The sequence below is a fragment of the Chrysemys picta genome, chromosome 2, assembly GCF_011386835.1.
Source record: "Chrysemys picta bellii isolate R12L10 chromosome 2, ASM1138683v2, whole genome shotgun sequence".
Lineage (NCBI taxonomy): Eukaryota > Metazoa > Chordata > Testudines > Emydidae > Chrysemys > Chrysemys picta.
In genome coordinates, this window is record NC_088792.1 from 252,614,986 (window position 1) to 252,636,829 (window position 21,844).

Sequence of the window (21,844 nt, forward strand, 5' to 3'; positions counted from 1 at the left end):
TAGACATTTTATTCAAGTCAAATTAGACAGCAATAGGACTAAGTTGGTCCACTCATAAAACCACACATGGGAGCTCTGAATTAGCGAAGACCCCAGTGTATTAGATTTAACCTGGTCATTTAAATGGCTAACCCTACTGTAATGTGGCTTTTTAAAACACAAATCACATCTTTCTTTGATGGAACTGTTCTCTCTCTAAATAGAATTTTTTATATACAAAATGTTTTCATTCAATGGCTTTCTGTTTGTTTTGGTTAGAAATTGGAAAAGTTGGAAAAACTAATCTATAATTACCTTGATAGACAATGTCATAAATTATTAACTGGCTTTGAACTCACTACCTTTGCAACATCAGGGCCTGATACTGCAGCTGCTCCACATGTGGAACTGCTAGTGACACCACTTCCATTTCACATGTGGAGATGCTACAGAATAAGCTCCTACATAAAGGCAGACCTTATATCCATTAGGCTATATATAGTTACTTCCATCTGCACACGGATCAGTCTGAGTCAGGTCAGCAAGCACTCGGGACCTGGATCCTGGGATCCTGCTACAGGGTATGTCAGAGCCTGAATACCACTGTGACTTGGGTCCAAGCTCTGTCATTTTGCAATGTGGATGCGCTTCAACTCGCAGAACTGAGTCAGAAGGTCTGCGTAGTGCAGTATGGATGCGTTAGCATGGCTGTGAGACCAAGGTCCAGCAATTGTAAACCCAGATTTACAATTCAGTGTGGACACTCAAGTTTACAGTGCAGCATAGACATATACCCTAAGGGCCAGATCCTCAGCTGCTCTAAACTGACGTAATTCTGTTGACTTCAAGGGAGATGCACAGATTTATGACATCTGAGGAGCTGGTCCACAACCTACCTTTCTATCAAGATTTTTATACTATGCCCATCATTGTAATATCTGAGCCCCCAAGTAGAAATATAGGGCCAGATTGTGACTAAGTGCTTGTGCTGATGCATGATGGGAGAGGTGACAAGGAACCTTCCACCACCTTGTGTTCCCGGCACAGGGGTCAGTCACAACTGCACAGCTTGCCCTGGCCTGAATGTAAGGAGTGAATGGGATATTACTGCAAATTTTGCTGGTCATCACAAACAAGTGGAGAAGTGGTGCCTATGGCTTTCTCCTTCTGAATTGTCGAATGGAGCCAGTCAGTTTCAGAGGGAAGAACACATTACATGCTCTTAAAGCAGGGGTGGGCAAACTACGGCCTGCGGGCTGGATCCGGCCCTCAGGGCTTTGGATCCGGCCTGTGGGATTGCCCCCTGTGGCGCCATGGGCCCCACGCCACTCTCAGAAGCGGCCGGCACCACTTCCCTGCGGCCCCCGGGCGGGTGGGCAGAGGGCGTCATGTGTTGCCCTTGCCTCCAAGCACCGCCCCCTGCAGCTCCCATTGGCCGGGAACGGGGAACGGGCTCCAATGGGAGCTTTGGGGGAGGTACCTGGAGGCGCGGCAAGGACAAGGCACGTGGTGCCCTCCGCCCCCCCTCCCCCAGGGGCTGCAGAGTTTCCTGGAGCAGCATGGGGCCAGGGCAGGCATGCAGGGAGCCTGCCCTGGCACCGGTGCACACCGCTGCCACCCCAGAGCCACTTTAGGTAAGCGGCGCCAGGCCGGAGCCCGAACCCCACCTGCACTCGCCCTCCAACTCCCTGCCCTAAGCCCCCTGCCTGCACCCCGCACCCCTCCTGGACCCCAACCCCCTGCCCAGAGCCCCCTCCTGCAGTCTGCACCCCTCCTGCACCCCTGTCCTGAGCTCCCTCCTGCACTCCCCACCCCTTCTGCACCCCAACCCCTTCCCCGAGCCTCCTCATACACCCCGCACCCCTCCTCCACCCCAATCCCTTGCCCTGAGCCCCTTTCTGCACACCCAGGGCCGGCTCCAGGCACCAGCGCAGCGAGCAGGTGCTTGGGATGGCCAATGGACAGGGGCGGCACGTCCGGCTCTTTGGCGGCGGATCCCTAGGTCCCTCTCGGAAGGAAGCACCTGCTGCCGAATTGCCACCGAAGAATGAAGCGGCAGGGCAGAGCTGCCGCCGAAGTGCCGTCGATCACAGCTTGTATTTTTTCTCGCCACTTCGGGCGGCAAAAACGCTGGAGCCGGCCCTGTGCACACCGCACCCCCTCCCACACCCTGCACTCCTTCCCGCACCTCAACCCCCTGCCCCAGCCCTGCATACAATTTCCCCACCCAGATGTGGCCCTCGGTCCAAAAAGTTTGCCCACCCCTGTCTTAAAGGGTGTATCCAGGAGCGCTCCCAGGGTGGAAAACATTTTCGGCGCTCATCTCCATTCTTTGAGCAGCTGAGACCAAAAAAATGAGCTGCTCAGCAGTTTGGCTCCTCCTGGAAGCTGGTGTCCAGGGTGACTGTCCTGCTCAACTACCCCGGTGTATCAGTGGCCTTGCTTCCGCTCCATGCCAGAGAACTATAAGAAGTACTGTGCTTTCAGATTTTCACTGGGGCTGTGAAACTACTGAATGGCCCCTATGCGAGCCTGTGCACTAAGGAATTCATAGAGCATTATATTGTGTATTACAAGAAACTCAGTTTAAATTAAATGAATATAAGGCTGTAAAATTCAAATAAAGACCTTTGCACATGTAAAATCTCAGGCTCATCAGACTTAATTTATTCAATGTTTTGCAACTTCAGTAAAACATACAAAGAATTTTCCTACCTTCCAGCTATATATTTTTCTATAAAAGTACTAAAGTTAGTGATGGGTCCAAACCAAAACTGTGATCTGGAGTCTGATCAGAGTTTGCATCTTGAAATTATTTATAATGGACCAAATGCAAATATACCAAACATCTGGGAAAATCAGATTATGATTCAGGTCTGGATTATGAACTCCCAAATTCGGGAATGTTCAGATCTGAGGTTTTGGTTAAGCTCATCCCTAAATGTAAAGATTTTCAGTATGTAATCTCAGAATGCTTAGGTTTATGCAAAAATAAAAAAAATGCTTAGTATTGTTCCCCAACAAGTCCATGATAATAATAACTCTTCATCTAAATTGGCTCTAGTATTAAAATATTATATTTCCAATAATTGTATTATATTTGTCTAACCCTAAATACTATTTTTCATAGCAGATTGCAACTTGTGTTTCTTTATTATTTTTCTTTTCCAATTCGTTTTACACTCCAGCATGTGTGTTCATAGTGAAATAACCCATACATTCCTGGATTATTACTGTCACTCATCTTTTTTCTAGTGCATCACATTTCATCCTCACTTGAGTTTCTTTTACTATACACACTGATATATTAAGGAAACACATGCCAGGATATATCATAAAGCTTAGATAAAACACTGACCAGAAAAATACAATGATCAAAGAAAGTTTCTTCTTACTTCTGTGTTATGTACAGAAAATTGTATGAAACACTCGATCTCTCTGAATCGTAAATAGTAAAATATATGACAATGTGCTATTAGAAATCTGATTGACATTAGGAGTAGCGGAATAACTATCTCATTGTATCAAAGGTGAGTGCAGAATTCGGGAAGGCATCTTTTCCAGAAGCAGGCCCTTTTGATTGGATACAGCTTGACTCTCATCTGTGTTCCAATGAAAACAAGAATAATTTGTGTGCAGCCTTAAAAGGCAAACTTGAGAATGATACCAAATGTTTCAGCACATGTGTTGATTTGTTATGTTTCATTTCAGCTGTGATGCTAATGGAACAGTTTCACATATTTCGTTCTGATGTATTTACTTTAATGGTCATGTGTATGTAGCTTTCTGTGATTGCCTAGTAACTCTGATTGTATGATGTTTTGCTGTCACCACCAGGCCGGGGCTGGAAATAAGATAAGACAAGACTAAAGGCTAGCTTTTCAGTCATGTAGCCTTTTACTCCAGGGCAAAGTAAGTATAAAACATGACCAAATCATAATGGCAATATTTCATATCCACTTTGCATCGGTGCAAATTACTGCACCAGGTGCAACACAATGGAGACTTGGGCCCAAAGGCTAAAAATTTCAAACGTAAATTTGGCTCCTAAATCCATATTAAGACACCTAAATAAAAATTGCCTGATTTTTCAAAGATCCTATGTACCTGCAGCTCCCTCTAATATATGTGTGTTCTGCGGGCACTCAAGTCAGGCCACTTACATATTTAGGTGCCTAAATATGAATTTAGATGTCAAACTTTAGGCACCCAGGTTGGACATTTTTGTTTTAAGGCTGAGACTGACACATACAACTTATAATGTGTCCTCCTGAATTTTAGGAAAAAGAGAAAAACTCAACATTGTGACTGCTTCAAGTGTTTGTTATCTCTGAGTTATTGTGGTGTTTCCCTTATTGCCCAGGAGCAAGAACGTTTAGATCAGGACACACAGAAGAATGAAGACACAGAACTGGAGGTGGAATTAAAGAAGCAGGCTGCAACTTTATTAACTTTTAACATGCTGCCTACACCCCATTCTCACCCCTTCAGACTACCGGGCATTAATTGGCTCTAGTATGAGATTAACCAGCCTTAAGCATTAACATCCCAATAAGTGAGGGTTGTCTCCTTTAGTCTAGCCCTCCCTAACTGAAGACAGGATTCAGTCTTGCTACTCTCCCACTCTGAAGGAGAGGGAGGGTACAGACAAAGGGCGTCTTATTCTTCATGCACCTTAAAACATCCCTATGCCCAACAGGCTATTGTGGCCCAGGACGAAGTCCCTCAGGCCTCTGTGGACATTGAGGGAGTGACTCAGCAAGTTATAGCTTCCGCATCCTCCTCCCCAGACAAGGCCGTGATGGCAGCAGGGGGACTCCACCACAGGCACTCCTGGTCCCAGGCTTTGGTTTAGCCCAGAAGCTGGCCTCTAAAGCCTCTCATGTGTACTGGACACAAGTATTGACAATAATTACTCTGTTTTATTACCCCTTACTAATTTCTATTGTTTGTTTTAATTGTGATCTCTTTTCCTTAATTTCCTATATTACCAGGCCTCAAGGATTCTGCAAGTACAGGAAAAAATTCTCCATAGCCCCCCAAAGCAAGCCCAGAAACCCAGCTGTGACAACTGCAAACAAAGGGTAGGAGTAGCCAACGCAGCACCTGTGGGTCTAAGATGGCTCCAAGAGGGCCATAAGCGATGGTGGAGGAGAGGGTCCCTGTCTCCAGTGAACCCGCCAATGGGAGACCGATGTAGGTTGAGACTCCCCAGCTCCCCATGCCCACACATGGACTCCATGTGTTTCTGGGCAGGTGTGAGAGCATGGAGTAGTAGGTGCCTCCTCATCCTCCTCCCCCTGACAAGGATCCCAAGAAGTAGCCATCCCGCTGCCAGTTCAATCAATGCCCACAACCAGCCACTGACCCATGCACACTCAGTGCTATGGAAAAGCCATGGAGGGAGAGTTACAACTGCTCAGTACAGCAATAACTTAAAATGCAAATTATATTGAAATTTAAATTATCCTGGTTGTGTAAAATGCCATTCCTCTCTCTACAGACATATGCTTTATGGACATGGGAAGTGGTGCTCCCTAAGCGATACTTGGGTCTGCTCTCTTTGGAGAAACAGACACATATTTAAAGGCACAGGATAATTTAGAAAGGAAAAGGAAACCCAAGTTTCTCAAAATGGCAGTAAAAACTGCATGGCATACTTAAGATGGCTGTACCTTTCTCCCCCATCAGCATCCAACAGTCTTATAGGACATGGGTCTGAGTTATCGATACTACTGGTCAGTTGGAAAATGATTAACTTTTTCACTGCACCTGAATTTACAGTGTAAAGCCAGTGAAGAACTCTCACAGGTAAGCAATCTCATTAGCACTCTAAAAATCTATGAAGTAGCTTAACACCAAGAAGGGAGAGTAATTGTATAATCAGGAGTGATAATGGACTGAAATTAAGAAAAGAAAAAGCTATAAGACTGACAACTGGAAGATCCACTTCTATGACTAAAGTCAATATCCTAAGCTTAGGCTTCAGGATTTGAAATTCTAACCCTCATGAGAGAGAGTAACAACTGATTACACATACACACACAAAAAGAATGATCAGCATTAACAGTAGCTATTTCCAAATAAGAGGTAACACTGGCAGTGAGTAGCAAAGGGGAGACTATGCAAACTGAATATTAATAGATAAAACTGGGAATGGAATTGATCCTAGGAAACAAACTATGCATGGCTAACATTTAAGTCAAGCAATTCCATGGTAACAATTTAAAGCTGGATTTATTGACCACAACCTCAAATTTCCTTTGCTTGGGGTTGGGGAGACTTGGAAACCCTTTCAGTTCTTTTGTCTTTTTTAAACAGTCTTACAACAAAGATATTACTGAAGGGAAAACACATTTATAACTTACTTGAGCTTGCTTGCATAGTTTAAAAGGCTGAAGGGTTTCTTGGTAGAAAAGTTGATGATAAGCCTGTAGGTCAAACCAAAAGTACGCACTGTTCTTCCACAGCTACAGATGGAAAAAGAATATAAGTTATTACTACCCAATTATCAGGGCTTTATAAAAGCTTGGGTTTCCAATCCAAGTAATTGTTTAGCTCCTTGGGGTCATCATAAATCAAGCTCAATTTAAGATGGTTTTAATCTTCTGTTGCATACTGGCAACAGGACAATATGTTTAATGGCATTGTCACTGCGATATTATATCTTTTATTGTATCCTTTGCATATAATTGGCCATTAAAATTGTTAATGTTACAGTTAACATTTGAAGAGTAACCACATTTTGATGGCGTGAAGCCAGCACTTAAGAAATGTTGATAATGTACGTGCAGAACTTGTGCCATGGTGGGATAGCATTTTGCAGCAATAACCCAGACAATTAAATGTTTTATACTGGGCATATGTTATTGTGACTATATTACATTGTTATTATATTTGTTTCTAAGGTACCATATCTTGGCCTCCGTTTCATTGAGTCAAACAAAAATATCAAACATCTTTCAGAAGAAGGAGCTAGCTCTTCCCCTCTCCCCCGACCTCTCTGTTCTAGCTCTTCACTTATGGGGGTTGGGTCTTGGTGAGTATCCCAAAAGCACATCTGGGGTTAGCTGCTTTATGAGATTGACAGTTAAAAGAATACCTTCCAAAGAGGGGAGTTTTGCTCCATAACTTGTTGGTTACAAGACTTGTTTCAGTCAGAGGTCAGGCTGAACATAAGTTCCACAGCGGAAGACACTTGATACAAATGGCTTGATTTTTGGAAGGGAGTGATCACCACAGATCCCATTTACTTCTGTGGGATTTATGGATGCTCATCCTCTTTGAAAAATCATGCCAATTTTGTGTAGGTGGCTAAATGTAAATTTAGGATTCTAACTTAAGGCACCCAGGTTTGAAAAATTGTGGTTGTTTTCTCCTGGAGAGCCAAAGGCAGAAGAAAGCATTTCTGGCCACTGCTGCTGCATTCTAGACATCTGTGAGAAATCTATAACCCTGCCAATGGATGGAATGACCATCTTTTTCAAATCCTTCCTAAAGATTCACTGCTTCTACAAAGCCCACAGGCTGACTAGCTCCAACCCATTCTCCCTCTGCATGCTGCAGCAAGTAGTGGCTTTGCAGACAGCAGAGAAGAAATATAATTATGTTTCCCAGAAGTTCATGGAGCTTCAGTGAACACTAAAGAACTTTATGCAAATGCTGGGGGATACTTGTGGACATTACTGACACCACAGGGAAGGAGGCGGAAGACTCGCATGTGAAAGAGATTGTATTCTAGTAGATATTCTTCTTTTTCCCCGTTTTAAAATTTTTCTGCAGGCCAGGATCTCATACTGTTTTTCTGCCAGATGGAAAAGGCAGTTATTCACAATGAATAGTCCCTTTCATCCCTGATGGAACACTCAGACTTCAAATGGGTTTGGGATAGTCAGGTTAAGGCCCATCTTTAGTTTCAAAATATGCATGAACACCACCCCTTTCTTTCTCCAGTTATTTTTTCAGCCTGGCTGCCCTTTGTAGCTTTGTGTTCAGTCAGTTGTGGAATAAATTGTCACAGGGTAAGAAAATACCTCATACCTCATTCCCTGACTTCTCACAGAAGCGTGTGAAGAAGTAGCCTGCTCTGTTCTCCACATAAAGAGACTGCAGCATGCATTCCATTTTAGAACCCCCTAGGACAACACTTTCTGTAGGACTTTTACCCTAGGTTAACAGAACAGCAAGAAATAAAGGCGATTAATTTTTCTTAGATGTCAGTGAGTTGAAATGGGGTGTCACGCAGATTGTTCAGCTGACATCTTCACTCCAGTCAACCAGATTTTACATTATACATACAATTGGTGCATAGAGGTCATCTAGTCCATCCCCCTGTGTTGAGGCAGGACCCACAAAACCTAGGCCATCGCTGATTGGTGTTTGTCTAACAAGTTCTTAAAATCCTCCAATGAGGGGGGTCCACAACCTTCCTTGGTACTTAAATATCCTTAAAATTAAAACGTATTTCCTAATATCTGAACTAATTCTCCCTTGCTGCAGATTAAGCTGATTACTTCTTGTTCTTCCTTCAAGGATGTGGAGAACAATTGATCATCCTCTTTATAACAGCCCTTAACAGATTTGAAGTCTTATCGGATCCCCCTCCATGTTCTTTTCTCAAGACTAAACATGCCCAGTTTTTAAAATTTTTCCTCATAGGTCAGGTTTTCTAAATCTTTTATCATTTTTATTGCTCTCCTCTGAACTCTCTTCCCAATTTGTCTCATCTTTCTTAAAGCATAGTACCTGAAACTGAACACAATACTCCAGTTGAGGCCTCAGTGCCAAGTAGAGTGGGACAATTACCTCCTCTGTCTTACATACAACACTCCTGTTAATACATCCCAGAATGATATTAGCTTTTTTTTTTTTTTTTTGCAACTGCGTCACAGTTTTGACTCATTCAGTTTGTGAGCTACTACAACCCCCATCTCGTTTTTCGGCAGTACTATCATCTAGCTAGTTATTCCTCATTTTGTAGTTGTGCATTTGATTTTTCTTTCCTAAATGTAGCACTGTGCACTTGTCTTTATTGAATTTCATTGTGTTGATTTCAGACCAATTCATCAAGGTTGTTTTAAATTCTAATCCTATCCTCCAAACTGCTTGCAACCCCTCCCAATTTAGTGTCATCCACAAATTTTATAAGCATATTCTCCACTCCATTATCCAAGTAATTAATGAAAATGTTGAAGCATTCCAGACTGAGGACAGACCTCCCGTGGGTCCCATTTGCTCCATTTGACAGCAAACCATTGATAACAACTTTCAGTATAGTCTTTCAACAAGTTGTGCATCCACCTTATAGTAATTTCATCTAGACAGCATTTCCCTAGTTTCTTTATGAAAATGTCATGTGGGATTGTGTCAAAAGCCTTACTAAAAATTAAGGAAAATCACTTGCTTCCCCCTTTCCACTAGGCAGGCCAGTAACCCTGTTAAAGAAGGAAATTAGGTTGGTTTGGCATTCCAGGTGCTTACAAATTGATTCTTTATTAACTTGTTCCAGTAACTTTCCAGGTATCAAAGTATCCAGGAGTATTGAGTAGGACAGGGGAGATTTAAGGGGGTCTATTTTGACACCTCCCGCCCCACTCTCCTGCAAAGAATCCCAAGGAAAATGCAGGTCAGTGAGCTGACCCCTGAAGAGCTGAGGAGATATGTGGCAGACTGGTCACATCCTGTGAGGACACTGGGAGTGGATGAAGGAGTGGGGATGGGAGGACAATAGGTTTCTCTCCAAAGGTTGCTCAAGAGCAGGAAAGAAAGAGCGGGGCCTTTTGAGAGAGGGTCTTGTGAGAAAGCAGTCACAATGAGAAGCCTGAGGGTATGGGATAGTTAGAATCCTTGATACTCAGCATATGCGCAGTGTGCCAGCCATTTGATGGCATCATCATCAGCTGGGTGAAGAGCCGGGTGGTGGCAGCAGTGATCCCTTGAGGTCGAGGATGATCTCTTCCACAGATTTTAATTTTTATGGGTCCTTTGGTGACTGAATCCTTGAGCCACAAACTTGTTGGCAGACATTGCAGGTGATGCTGGAAGGCAGGGTTGGGCCATGATTTCTGTATGACAGTTGTCTGTCCTTTCTTTTCAGGCATTTTTCTGCAACCAGGGCAAGGCAATTTTCCTCAAAAGTGATCATTCCTTCTCTGACAAGTCTTCACCAGTTAGCCCTGTCCTGGGCCACTGTCTACCAGTGTGTTATTGATGCCACATCTCTTAATCTTTGTCTTGAGGGTGTCTTTGAAGTGTTTCTTTTGGCCTCCCCATTTCCTTTCTCTTTTGGTGAGTTGGGCATACAGCAGTTGTTTTGGTAGGCGTGCGTCAGGCATGCGCGCACAGTGCACGCTCCACCTCTGCTGGTGCTGGATAATCACGGCCTCAGTACTGAAGGTGTTGACCTTCGTGAGGACACTGAGGTTAGTGTGGTGATCCTTCCACTTTTTTGAGGATCTTCTGGATAAAGTGCTAGTGCTAGTGCTGGCTTTCTAGGTGTTTTCTGTAGGTCACCCAAGTCTCACCGAAATAGAGGAGAGTTGGGATTATTACCGCTTTATAAACCAAAAGTCTAGTGTGTGTTCTGATGTTGTGGTTGTTGAATACCCATTGAGACAGTCTGCCAAAGACAAGGCTGGCACAGCGGATTCTGTGCTGAATCTTAACATCTCTGTCTGCCCTCTGTGAGAGATGGTGGCCAAGGTAGGCAAGGTGTTCTAAATTTTCCAGTTCTTCTCTGTCAATCTAGAACTTCCTTGCTGGGTTTGATGATTGATCAGGAGCTGGCTGGTGGAGAACTTTGTTTTGCCAATGTTCAGGGTTAGTCTTAGTCTTTTGTAAGCTTCAGAGAAGCAGGTAAGGGCTGTTTATAGATCCTCCTTTTAGTGTACAACTACAGCACAATCATCTGCATACTGGAGTTCACCCATCATTGAAGTAAGTCATTGGGCACTTGTCAAGAATATGCAACGTAGTCTGAAGTTGACTATATCTACATCATGGGTCATTAGAGAAATCCCATTTGAAGAGTGACTGGCCACACAATTGCCCTGTCCTGTTCAAAACTGGTTCAGGGATGGCCACAGGTGCCTTGGCAGGTCAAAATCTGGTGGGGTTGGTGATGAGAGAGTGATTAATGACTGTTATCACAGACCACTCGTTATGCCAAGCAGATTCCACCGTCATGTCCTGTGGTGGCATAAGTGACCATAAGGGCCCTTGATAGCCTCCATGGATATCCAAGTGGAGAATAAATGGCTGGGCCTCTCTTCCCCTCAGCCAGAGATAGACTCCTCCAGACAAAAGACAGGGATGTACAAATAGAGATATTCAAGGGGTGTGAATATTTCCTGAATATTTGGTTCCACAATATAAATTTCACTTGACCACAAACATCAGCCTGTTCCCCCATCCCTTCTGTTAACTAAACAAGAATACCTTCAGCAAAGGAATAAACAATTGTACTATCCTAATGAAAAAAAAAAAAGCAATCTATTAACAGATTAAGGAACTCAATGCACATTACAGTTTATTTCCTGAACTGGGCCAGCAGTGCCAACAATCTCTATGAAAGAGCAGGACACCTTTGGAATGTTCAATGAACATGACGAGTTTGGGATTTATAGTTGTACCTGTGGCATTATTCTTAATTCTTGGACTTAAAAAAGCAGGAAGCCCCCAAAGCCTCCATCATTTCAGCAAAAATTAAGGAAACATTCTTCTGTGCATTGGATTCAGGGAGTTGCTTTTGGAGGCAGTAATTTTACAAGCCATACAATAAAGTGTAGGAGTAATGAAAAAAATTAGAACTGGAACATGTTCCTGCTGTATATTTTACTGTTTTCATCACTACATATTTTAGGGCCATATTCAAGCTCTCACTTCCACTGGTCACTAAAATATTGCCCAAAACTGTACTAAGGTGTGGGAATGTCTCTATTGAAGCATTTATCCATTAACTCACAAATAATAATCCTTTTTACTGTCACACAAAGAACATTATTATGATTAAAACAATAATTTATTAGTAGTTACCATACCACAGTATGAGAATTACCACCATTATTTCCTATTCTAAGAATAAAGAAATAGAATGGACCAATGGATGCCATAGTGTGGTAATTATGGGTGAATGTTGGCTTTCTATTAGGGCTGTCAAGCAATTAAAAAAATAATCAAGATTAATCGCAAGATTAAAAAAATTAATCAAGATTAATTGTGTGATTAATCACACTGTTAAACAATAGAATACCATTTATTTAAATATTTTTGGATGTTTTCTATATTTTCAAATATATTGATTTCAATTACAACACAGAATACAAAGTGTACAGTGCCCACTTTATATTTATTTTTGATTACAAGTGTTTGCACTATAAAAAGACAAAATCAATAGTATTTTTCAATTCACCTAATACAAGTACTGTAGTGCAATCTCTTTACCATGAAAATTGAACTTGCAAATATAGAATTATGTGCAAAAAACTGCATTCAAAAATAGAACAATGTAAAATGTTAGAGCTTGCAAGTCTGCTCAGTCCTACTTCTTGTTCAGCCAATCACTCAGACAAACAAGTTTGGTTACATTTGCAGAAGATAATGCTGCCCGCTTCTTGTTTACAATGTCACCTGAAAGTGAGAACAGGCATTCTCATGGCATTGTTGTAGCCGGTGTCGCAACATATTTACGTGCCAGATGCGCTAAAGATTCATATGTCCCTTCATGCTTCAACCATCATTCCAGGGGACATGCGTCCATGCTGATGACGGGTTCTGCTTGAAAACCATCCAAAGCAGTGCGGACCAACACATGTTCATTTTCATCATCTGAGTCAGATGCCACCAGCAGAAGGTTGATTTTCTTTTTTGGTGGTTCGGGTTCTGTAGTTTCCACATTGGAATGTTGCTCTTTTAAGACTTCTGAAAGCATGCTCCCTACCTCGTCCCTCTCAGATTTTGGAAGGCACTTCAGATTCTTAAGTCTTGGGTCAAGTGCTGTAGCTATCTTTACAAATCTCATATTGGTACCTTCTTTGCGTTTTTTTAAATCTGCAGTGAAAGTGTTCTTAAAATGAACAACAACATATGCTGGGTAATCATCCGAGACTGCCATAACATGAAATATATGGCAGAATGCGAGTAAAACAGAGCAGGGGGATGTACAATTCTCCCCCCAAGGAGATCAGTCACAAATGTAATTAACGCATTCTTTTTTTAACAAGCATCATCAGCATGGGAGCATGTCCTCTGGAATGGTGGCTAAAGCATGAAGGGACATACGAATGTTTAGCACAGGGGTTGGCAACCTTTCAGAAGTGGTGTGCCAAGTCTTCATTTATTCACTCTAATTTAAGGTTTCGCATGCCAGTAATACATTTTAATGTTTTTAGAAGGTCTCTTTCTACAAGTCTATAATATATAACTAAACTATTGTTGTAAATAAAGTAAATAAGGTTTTTAAAATGTTTAAGAAGCTTCATTTAAAATTAAATTAAAATGCAGAGCCCCCCGGACCGGTGGCCAGGACCTGGGCACTGTGAGTGCCACTGAAAACCAGCTCGCGTGCCGCCTTCGACACCCATGCCATAGGTTGCCTACCCCTGGTTTAGCATATCGGGCACGTAAATACTTTGCCACACCAGCTACAAAAGTTCCATGCGAATGCCTGTTCTCACTTTCTGGTGACATTGTAAATAAGAAGAGGACAGCATTATTGCCTGTAAATGTAAACAAACTTGTTTGTCGAAGCAATTGGCTGAACAAGAAGTAGGACTGAATGGACTTGTAGGCTCTGAAATTTTACATGGTTTTGTTTTTGAGAGCAGTTATGTAACAAAAAAATGTATCTACATATGTAAGTTGCACTTTCAGGACAAAGAGATTGCACTACAGTACTTGTATGAGGTGAATTGAAAAATACTATATCTTCTGTTTATCGTTTTTACAATGCAAATATTTGTAATCAAAATATACACTTTGATTTCAATTACAACACAGTATACAAGATATATATGAAAATGTAGAAAAACATCCAAAGTATTTAATAACAACTTCAATTGGTATTGTCTTGTTTAACAGTGCGATTAAAACTGCGATTAATTGCGATTTTTTAAATCACGATTAACTTTTTTGAGTTAATCGTGTGAGTTAACTGGATTAATGGACAGCCCTACTTTTTAATTAAAATACTGCACAAGGCAAAGATATCATCTGTATAATCAGACACATTTTCCAAAATCACAGGATATATCCCCTTTGATTGGTTTTACTGTAGATTAAAGTGTCTTCAACCATAGATTCAGGGAAGCCAGGTTCTTCCAGCGTTACTTACTGGGAGCAGCTCAGCATAGGTGTATTTTCTATCTGTCCGGGACTTCAGGCATTTTGTATCATCAGTAACAGCTGAGAGATGAGACATGTTGCTTCCCACTGATTTTGGCCTGGACTCACAAACAAACAAAAATGTTTGAGAACTGCTTAAGAAAAGATTAGGAATGTTTAGTTTAGAGAAGAAACAAATAAGAGGGGACATGATGTAGGTGTAACAAAATAGTGAATGGTATGGAGAAGGTAAATTGAGCATTACTATTTAGTTTGTCTTCTTATAGAAGGAACAAATAGACATTCAATGAAACTGAAAGGCAACAGATTTAAAAGTAAGTTAGAGGAAATATTTTTTTACATATCACATAATTAATCTGTGGAACTCCTTCCCACAGGTTATCATGGAGGCGAAGTGCTTAGAAGTTTTAAAAAAAGATATGTATGTGCCCAGTCAGAACATTGAAAGTTACATCAGAAAGGATAATAAATGTTGCTCATCTAAATAAACCTGCTCATCTAGGCTTCTATCAGCCCCTGCATACTTCCCTGGACAAAGCCCTCATGCTCCTGGGCATAAGCAAACCACTAACAGCTAGAGGTTAGGAAGAAATTTCCACCACAGGCAGATTAAATCAAAACTCTGCTCTTGTGAGCGGATTATTGTATTAAATTAGTGGGCAATAAAAAAGTTGCATTCCATGAAAACAATGTTAAATAGTTGAGAAGTATGGGATTTATAAATGATACACAAGAGATTTTTGCACTTACCTTTTTTTACTAACTTCAGGTTTACTGGTTATGCTGTAGAAATCATCCTTTGTGATGGTTCCACTTGGTGGCAGGGTAGCTGACAATAATCTGGTAGCTCTCTTAGAAGATAAATTCATCACATTTGTTTTTAATAAGGTTGTGGGTGAGCTGGTTTCATTTCTCTAAAGGAATAGAAAAATAGAACAACTCAGAAATAAATTTTCCCACCTTTGTTCTTTCTGATGCTCTCCAATTAAAGGTTTCTATTGACATCAGGGACTTTCTTTCCAATCACAATATGTAAAGTAGATCCAAGCTTTTTCCATCATCCTTTAATAACTACAAAGCATTAAAAGTTGCTAGCAGAGGGCAATATTTCACCCTCCGTCTTTACATAAAATTCCAGTTAACATCAGTGGGATATCTGTAAATGGAATGAAGGTACAGGAGAATATGGCATATCTTGTTTAACATGACCCATATTAAACAAATCACCTAAACAATCAAGATCCTTCAATTTTAATGTAACCTTTTTTGTCTTTGTAGCTCCTGATTCCAGATTTGATCCAGAAGACACGGAAACTCCAAAACATAGCAGATGGACTTTGCACAGGGAAGCGTACAACTTGTGTAGGGGGAAGCTGCACATTATTATACTATTCACCATAAGGGGAAAATGTGTGCACACCCGGGGCATGGCCAGTGGATTCATACACACAGTGCAGATGCAATCTACTAGTCCTTTCTTTTCCCAGTGGTGGCACCTTCTCATCTAAACGTCCATCAGCCCCTGCATACTTTCCTGGACAAAAACCTTTTGCTCAAACTTTGCTCACAGGACCAGGATTTGTTCCTTAATGAACTCTAAGGATACTGATGAAGATGAATGGCAGCAGATGAATGTCCTCTGGTTTACAAATCAGTTGAGATGTTCAGAGGATAACTTAGAATTATGAACGTTTTGCACAACTCTGACAAAACCTGAGACCGCACAAAGCTCACCTAGTTTCAGGCTTTCCTATAAACTCAGTTTTCTGAAGCCAGGTTCACAGAAAGTTTTGCTAAAATGCAAAACTCCCCCAAGCAAATCTGGGCCAGTATAGGGCTATGCAATGAAACTTCACTATATACGAGTTTGAAATGAAAATTTGTTCGTTTCCATTAAGATTATGAGTTCATTCAAAATCCAGACTCAGCGAGTATCTCAAAAGATACAAGCCCATGTCATTAAACACAACAACCAGAAAAATGTTTGCATAAATCCCTATAAAGTGAAATCCAGAAGTTTCATGAAATTTTAATTAAACAGTTGAAGCCGTTTGCAGTAACATCAGGCCACTAAGATTAATTTAGACCATAATGAACCACCCATTGCCATTAATTACTTAATCTTTTAATACACACAGATATTAAAACTGCATTCTAAAAATTATTTCAATAAAAATATTAGAGATGAGTTTGAACTCAACCCCTGAATCAGAACATCCCTTATCCTTGGGAGTATTTGAAATCTGAACTGTTATCTGGATCCACAATTTGTAAATAGCTCCTATCTTGAGACCTGATCCTGAATGTTGCTGAGTACGTGCAAATTTCATTGAAGTGACCTCTCATCTTCAGGCCCTTTGTGATGAGCTGAGTCAAGAACCCTGATCTCACAATGTACAAATTCTAGTATATTAAAAATCCATATCTAGATCTGAGTTTTGTAGCTTGAGACCATCTCTAGAAAAAATATCACAGCTGGCTGTTCTGACTAAACAATTATGATTTGAGAGACAGTGGGCCAGATTCTGCTCTCCGTTACACTAATAAGCATGTATCCAAAGTAACTTAATTGAAACCAATGGAATTACTCCAGATTTATACCAGGATACTAGAGGGCAGAATCTTGCCTTCTAGCTATTATGTAACTCAATGAAATTTGAAATTTTCAGCTAAAATCTGCTCTCAGGTATATCCATGTGGCCCACTGACATCGATGGAGTTGTCAGGGTGTAACTGTGAACAGAAATTGGCCTGCAGTTTGTATTGGAGCTACTGTACAAAACACAGTAGCATTCTACTGCATTTTACACATAGATTTTGGATGAAACAAGCTTAGATTAACTAGATCTGGCTCTATAAACTGACTCAAGGAATGAGGACCAAATCCATGTCCCTTTTAATTCAATAAAACTTTTGCCGTTAACTTCTGAGGGTCCTTGTCATGCCTACCTGAGGATGGGAAGGTGCTATCCTTGGAATGCAAGATTTAGCTCTCAGTGGTAACAATGTCACCATTTGTGGGTAAGGATCAATATCCGTCCTTGGTCTCTCGTGAGAGGTGTGCCATTGTTTCAACTTTGCACTGGCAGTTTGTACTGCAGCTGTATGAGTGACACAAAATCTGGGACCCCTGCAGGGGGGGAAATACATACAAGTAGAATTTATTCAAAACACAAACTATTGGACTAATGTGACATTTACTACATCAATGTATGGTTCTATTAATAACCAGAGCTAAAGACCAGTCAACAGAAAAGATAAATTTACCTCTTACACTACTCTAAATATAAAAGTGACTTATTGCCTAAATATGTTAGGGTTCTAAACGGCATACTATAATACAGCTGCTTTTGTTTATGAGACTGAAATTTACATTCAATCTAACATGCTATGCCTAGTCTAGAAAAGAGAATGGAGCCATGAGACACCCAAACTACAACTCCCATTAGGCACTGTGGTAGCATGAAGTAATTTGGTAGCCTTAGCTCATGAGTGCAGAGATTCACTTTTGGGGGGGGGGGGATGGAGGGAGGGGGAAATGAAAAAGAATATGGCTGATTACAGTGATGAGCTCCCAAAATCCTAAGAACCGGTTCCCTACCGGGTCCTCAGTGGCACTTCGGCGGCGGGAGGAGGGGGGTGTGTTTTCACTCGCTCTGGGTTTTCGGCGGCATTTCGGGGGCAGTTCCTTCACCCGGAGCGAATGAAGGTTCCGACGCCGAAGTGCCGCCGAAGACCCGGTAGGGAACTGCACGGTGAGTACAGTAGAAGCCCCACGTGCCTGTTTCCCCCACCCACCCACCCAACCCCAACCCAACCCCACCCCAACCCCGACTGCCCCCTCAGAACCCGCAAGTTTCTCCTCCTCCCCTCCCCCACCGGGATAGCAGCAGCAGCCCCGGCTCCGGGAGCTATTTAAAGAGCCAGGGCTCCCCTGCTTCTACCGCCCCTGAATAATAGTATTCAGCTCTATATAACACTTTTCATTCTCAAATCTCAAAGTGCTTTACAATAGAGGCAAATATAATTATCCACATTTAAATTTTTAGCAGCAGTGCAGTAAGCAGGCTTTCAAAGTTACAGCAAGACAGCTATTAATATTCTGTATAACAGAGGTCCAACAGTAAATTGTCAGGGTCACACTCTGCATAGATTTATATCGTGCAACACCAACGACTTTAGATGGGCTGTACAGGATGTAGTTTAATATGGAGTTTGACCTTGAGTCTCAGATCTCTCAAACAAAAATTTGCAGGGCCAAGATCTGCTATCACTTATGCTAACACCAGCTCCATGGGGTTGTACTAGAGTAAATGAGGTCAGAATTTCCCTCATAACTTTAGCAGTAGTAAAGGGAGTAAACATTACAAAAATAATGACTTCAGAGTTCATCTTCAGTTATCCCTACCAGTAAAGAAGTAAAGGTTTCACTACTTCAGGCTGAATCCATTTTAAGTGTCTTGTATTCCACTGGTCTCCAAGTAGCAGGTCCAGTTTGAATAAGACTTCTGAGTTGAGAAAATAATCTCCACTGCTTACTAGATAGAGTTTTTTCATTTTATCAAGCTGTCTTGAGTCAAAGAAAATAGATATATATATTACATCCTGCACATATATTAATAGATTCCAAAGCCAGAAGGGACCATTGTGATAATCTAGTCTGATCTCCTGTATAGGACAGGCCATAAAACTTCCCCAAAATGATTCCCTGAGGACATCTGTTAGAAAAACATCGAATCTTGATTTAAAAATTGTCAGTATTAGAGAATTTACCACAATCCTTGTTAAATTTTTCCAATGGTTAATTACCATCACTGTTAAAAATTTAAACCTTATTTCCAATCTGAATTTGTCTAGCTTCAACTTCCACCCATTGGATCATGTTATACTTTTCTCTGCTAGACTGAAGAGCCCATTATCAAAAATTTGTTTCCCCATGTACTTATAAGGTACATCTACACTTACAGTAGCATGTAAGTACAGACATTGCACATCCACATAGCATAGGTACATAGGTGCTGGAACAATTTTTATAGTGGGGTGCTGGGAGCCATTGAACCAAACTGTAAACCCTGTATATGACGGAAACCCCCATCACCCCTAGTTCCAGCACCTCTACATGGGTATAAATAGCAGTGTAGACAGTGAGCCATAGCTTAGGCAAGCAGAGTAGAGAAGAGTGCCCTACATGTCTGAACTCCTAGAGTATATACCCTACTCGTCTCTCCACATGCCCAAGCAGAGCCTCCCATGTCTATTCTGCTATTTTTACCAGTGTAGTGTCCTGCTGCCTACTCGCTGCTGGAGCCTTTCCTCACCACCATGAAAGGCTCCAGCACCGGCGAAAGGCTCTGGCATCAGGGAGCTGCCAGAACCTTTCTCCAGGATGTGTAGCTACACACCACAGTGACAAGTATGGATGCAGCTTGCCTTTCACTGTGGCATGTAGCCACACTTGTAGTACCTGTTTTCTGCATGCTGCCATAATCAAGTCACCCCCTTAACCTTCTCTTTGTTAAACTAAATAGATTGATCTCCTCAAGTGTAACAATGAAAGGCATGTTTTCTAATCCGTTAATCATTTTCCTGGCTCTCCTCTGAATCCTTTCCAATTTATCAACATCCTTCTTGAATTATTGACACCAGAACTGGACACTATTCCAGGGGTGGTCACACCACAGCCAAATACAGAGGTAAAATAACCTCTCTGTTCTGTGACAATCTATACTATTATAGTCATCACTTTTACAAGACTGTGATAAATTTTGTACAACTATGCCTTGTGAGGTATCATTTGAAAACTCATAACCTGCTGAACATAACTGACACTGTAAAATATAATTATAGTCAATGTTGCTATACATAAGTTTCTACTATATAACATTGCTGTAACATATTCCAAGTTTAGGAAAAGTAGGCCCAAACCAGTACCAACACCCCAGCCAGGTGCTAAAGAGCTATCACCTGCTTAAGCAGCCATCCTCCGGCAGGGGGAAGGTGTGAATAAGAAATGTATATTTCATCACAGGGACGGTTCAAACCTCAAGTCCACAAGAGACTGTTTGTCATCTGCACCCCAGCTGGGGGTAATCCTCAAAGAGGGGAGAGTGGTATAAGAATGAGAGACAGTGGCCTCCACGTCACCTGTCTCTCTTCCCATCTCTACTCCCAGCAGCTACAATGCTTGAAAGACAAAGGAAACATCTTTGAATTGGGAGAGGGGCCCCGGCTGGAAGACTTTTCAGCCAGTACAGACTGCTGTATATGGTGAGACAAAACCCATTTGCTTTTAAATTCACTTAGCTTGTTAAATTAAGTATTAGCTTGCCTTTTATTCTTTTATTTTCTTTTTATAACCAATCCTGATTTAATGCATCACCACTTGTAATCCCTTAAAATCCATCTTCCTGTAGTTAATAAATTAATCTTATTGTTTTATCTTAACCAGTGTTTTTGGATTAAAGTGTGTGGGAAACTCCATTTGGGATAACAAGGATGGTGCATTATGATTTTCCTTTGATGAAATGGCAGACTTCCTATGAGCCTGTACTGTTCAGAAGGTACTGAGCAGCACAGGCGCTGACTTTTGTTTTTGCCGGTGAGTGCTTGCTCCTCTCCACCTTTTTCCCTTCGTGTGAGCGGTGGGCGGAACCTCATGGGGGAAGAGGCCAAGTGGAAAGATTAATCCAGTCCTGCAAGTGCAGAGCACCCCCTACTTTTTTCTGTGGGTGCTTGAGCCCTGGAGCACCCACAGAGTCGGCACCTATGCTGAGCAGTATAAGACACACATTTGGGGGGGGACAGGGCTGGGACTAGAAATTTGCGGATATTGCCCTGTATGTAATTCATGAGTGACAGGTCTGAATGCTCATGTATTTAGCTGGGGGTGAATTTGCATGCTGAAGGCTGTGTGAACAGCCCAGGAGTGGATGTTCTGACACCAAAGCAGTGTAAAAGGGATGCCAAGCTGGAGACGCAACTGTTCAACAGCCCAAGGTAATGTCACATACACTTACTCAAGATTCTCCTGTTTACCCCACCAAGAAGTACATTAGCCATATTGGCCACAGCATCGTACTGGGAGCTCATGTTCAGCTGATTATCCATCACAACCCCCAAATCATTGTTTACTTGCAGCCTGCTTACCAAGCCATCCAGATTGCTCTGTATTAGTGACCTGTCCCCTTCATTATTTACCACTCCCCCAATTTTTGGGTCATCTGCAAACTTTATCAGTGATGATTTTATGTTTTCTTCCAGGTCATTGATAAAAATGTTAAATAGCATAGGACCAAGAACCAATCCCTATAGGATGCCACTAGAAACACACCAGCTTGTATGATGATTTTCCATTAACAGTTAAATTTTGACTCAGTTGCCCAGTTTAAATCCATTTAATGTGTATCATACTAATTTTATATCTTTCTATTTTTTTAATCAAAATATCATGTGGCACCAAGTCCAATGCCACACAGAAGTCTATATTACATCAACATTATTACCTTTATCAACCAAACTCATAATC

At 41.6% G+C, this 21,844-nt stretch overlaps 1 protein-coding gene across 5 annotated transcripts in view; it reads right to left on the reverse strand.

The window, feature by feature from the left end:
• RGS22 (regulator of G protein signaling 22) overlaps positions 1-21,844 on the reverse strand; it is a 103,539-nt gene that overhangs the window by 42,060 nt on the left and 39,635 nt on the right. For all 5 annotated transcript variants that reach the window (XM_024105301.3, XM_024105299.3, XM_024105300.3 and 2 more), the window contains 6 exons: positions 18,728-18,889; positions 17,269-17,449; positions 15,070-15,233; positions 14,309-14,417; positions 8,020-8,145; positions 6,348-6,449 (listed from right to left, as the gene is read on the reverse strand). In XM_024105301.3, coding sequence (XP_023961069.2) covers positions 6,348-6,449; positions 8,020-8,145; positions 14,309-14,417; positions 15,070-15,233; positions 17,269-17,449; positions 18,728-18,889 — 844 coding nt within the window. The remainder of the gene's footprint in view (positions 1-6,347; positions 6,450-8,019; positions 8,146-14,308; positions 14,418-15,069; positions 15,234-17,268; positions 17,450-18,727; positions 18,890-21,844) is intronic.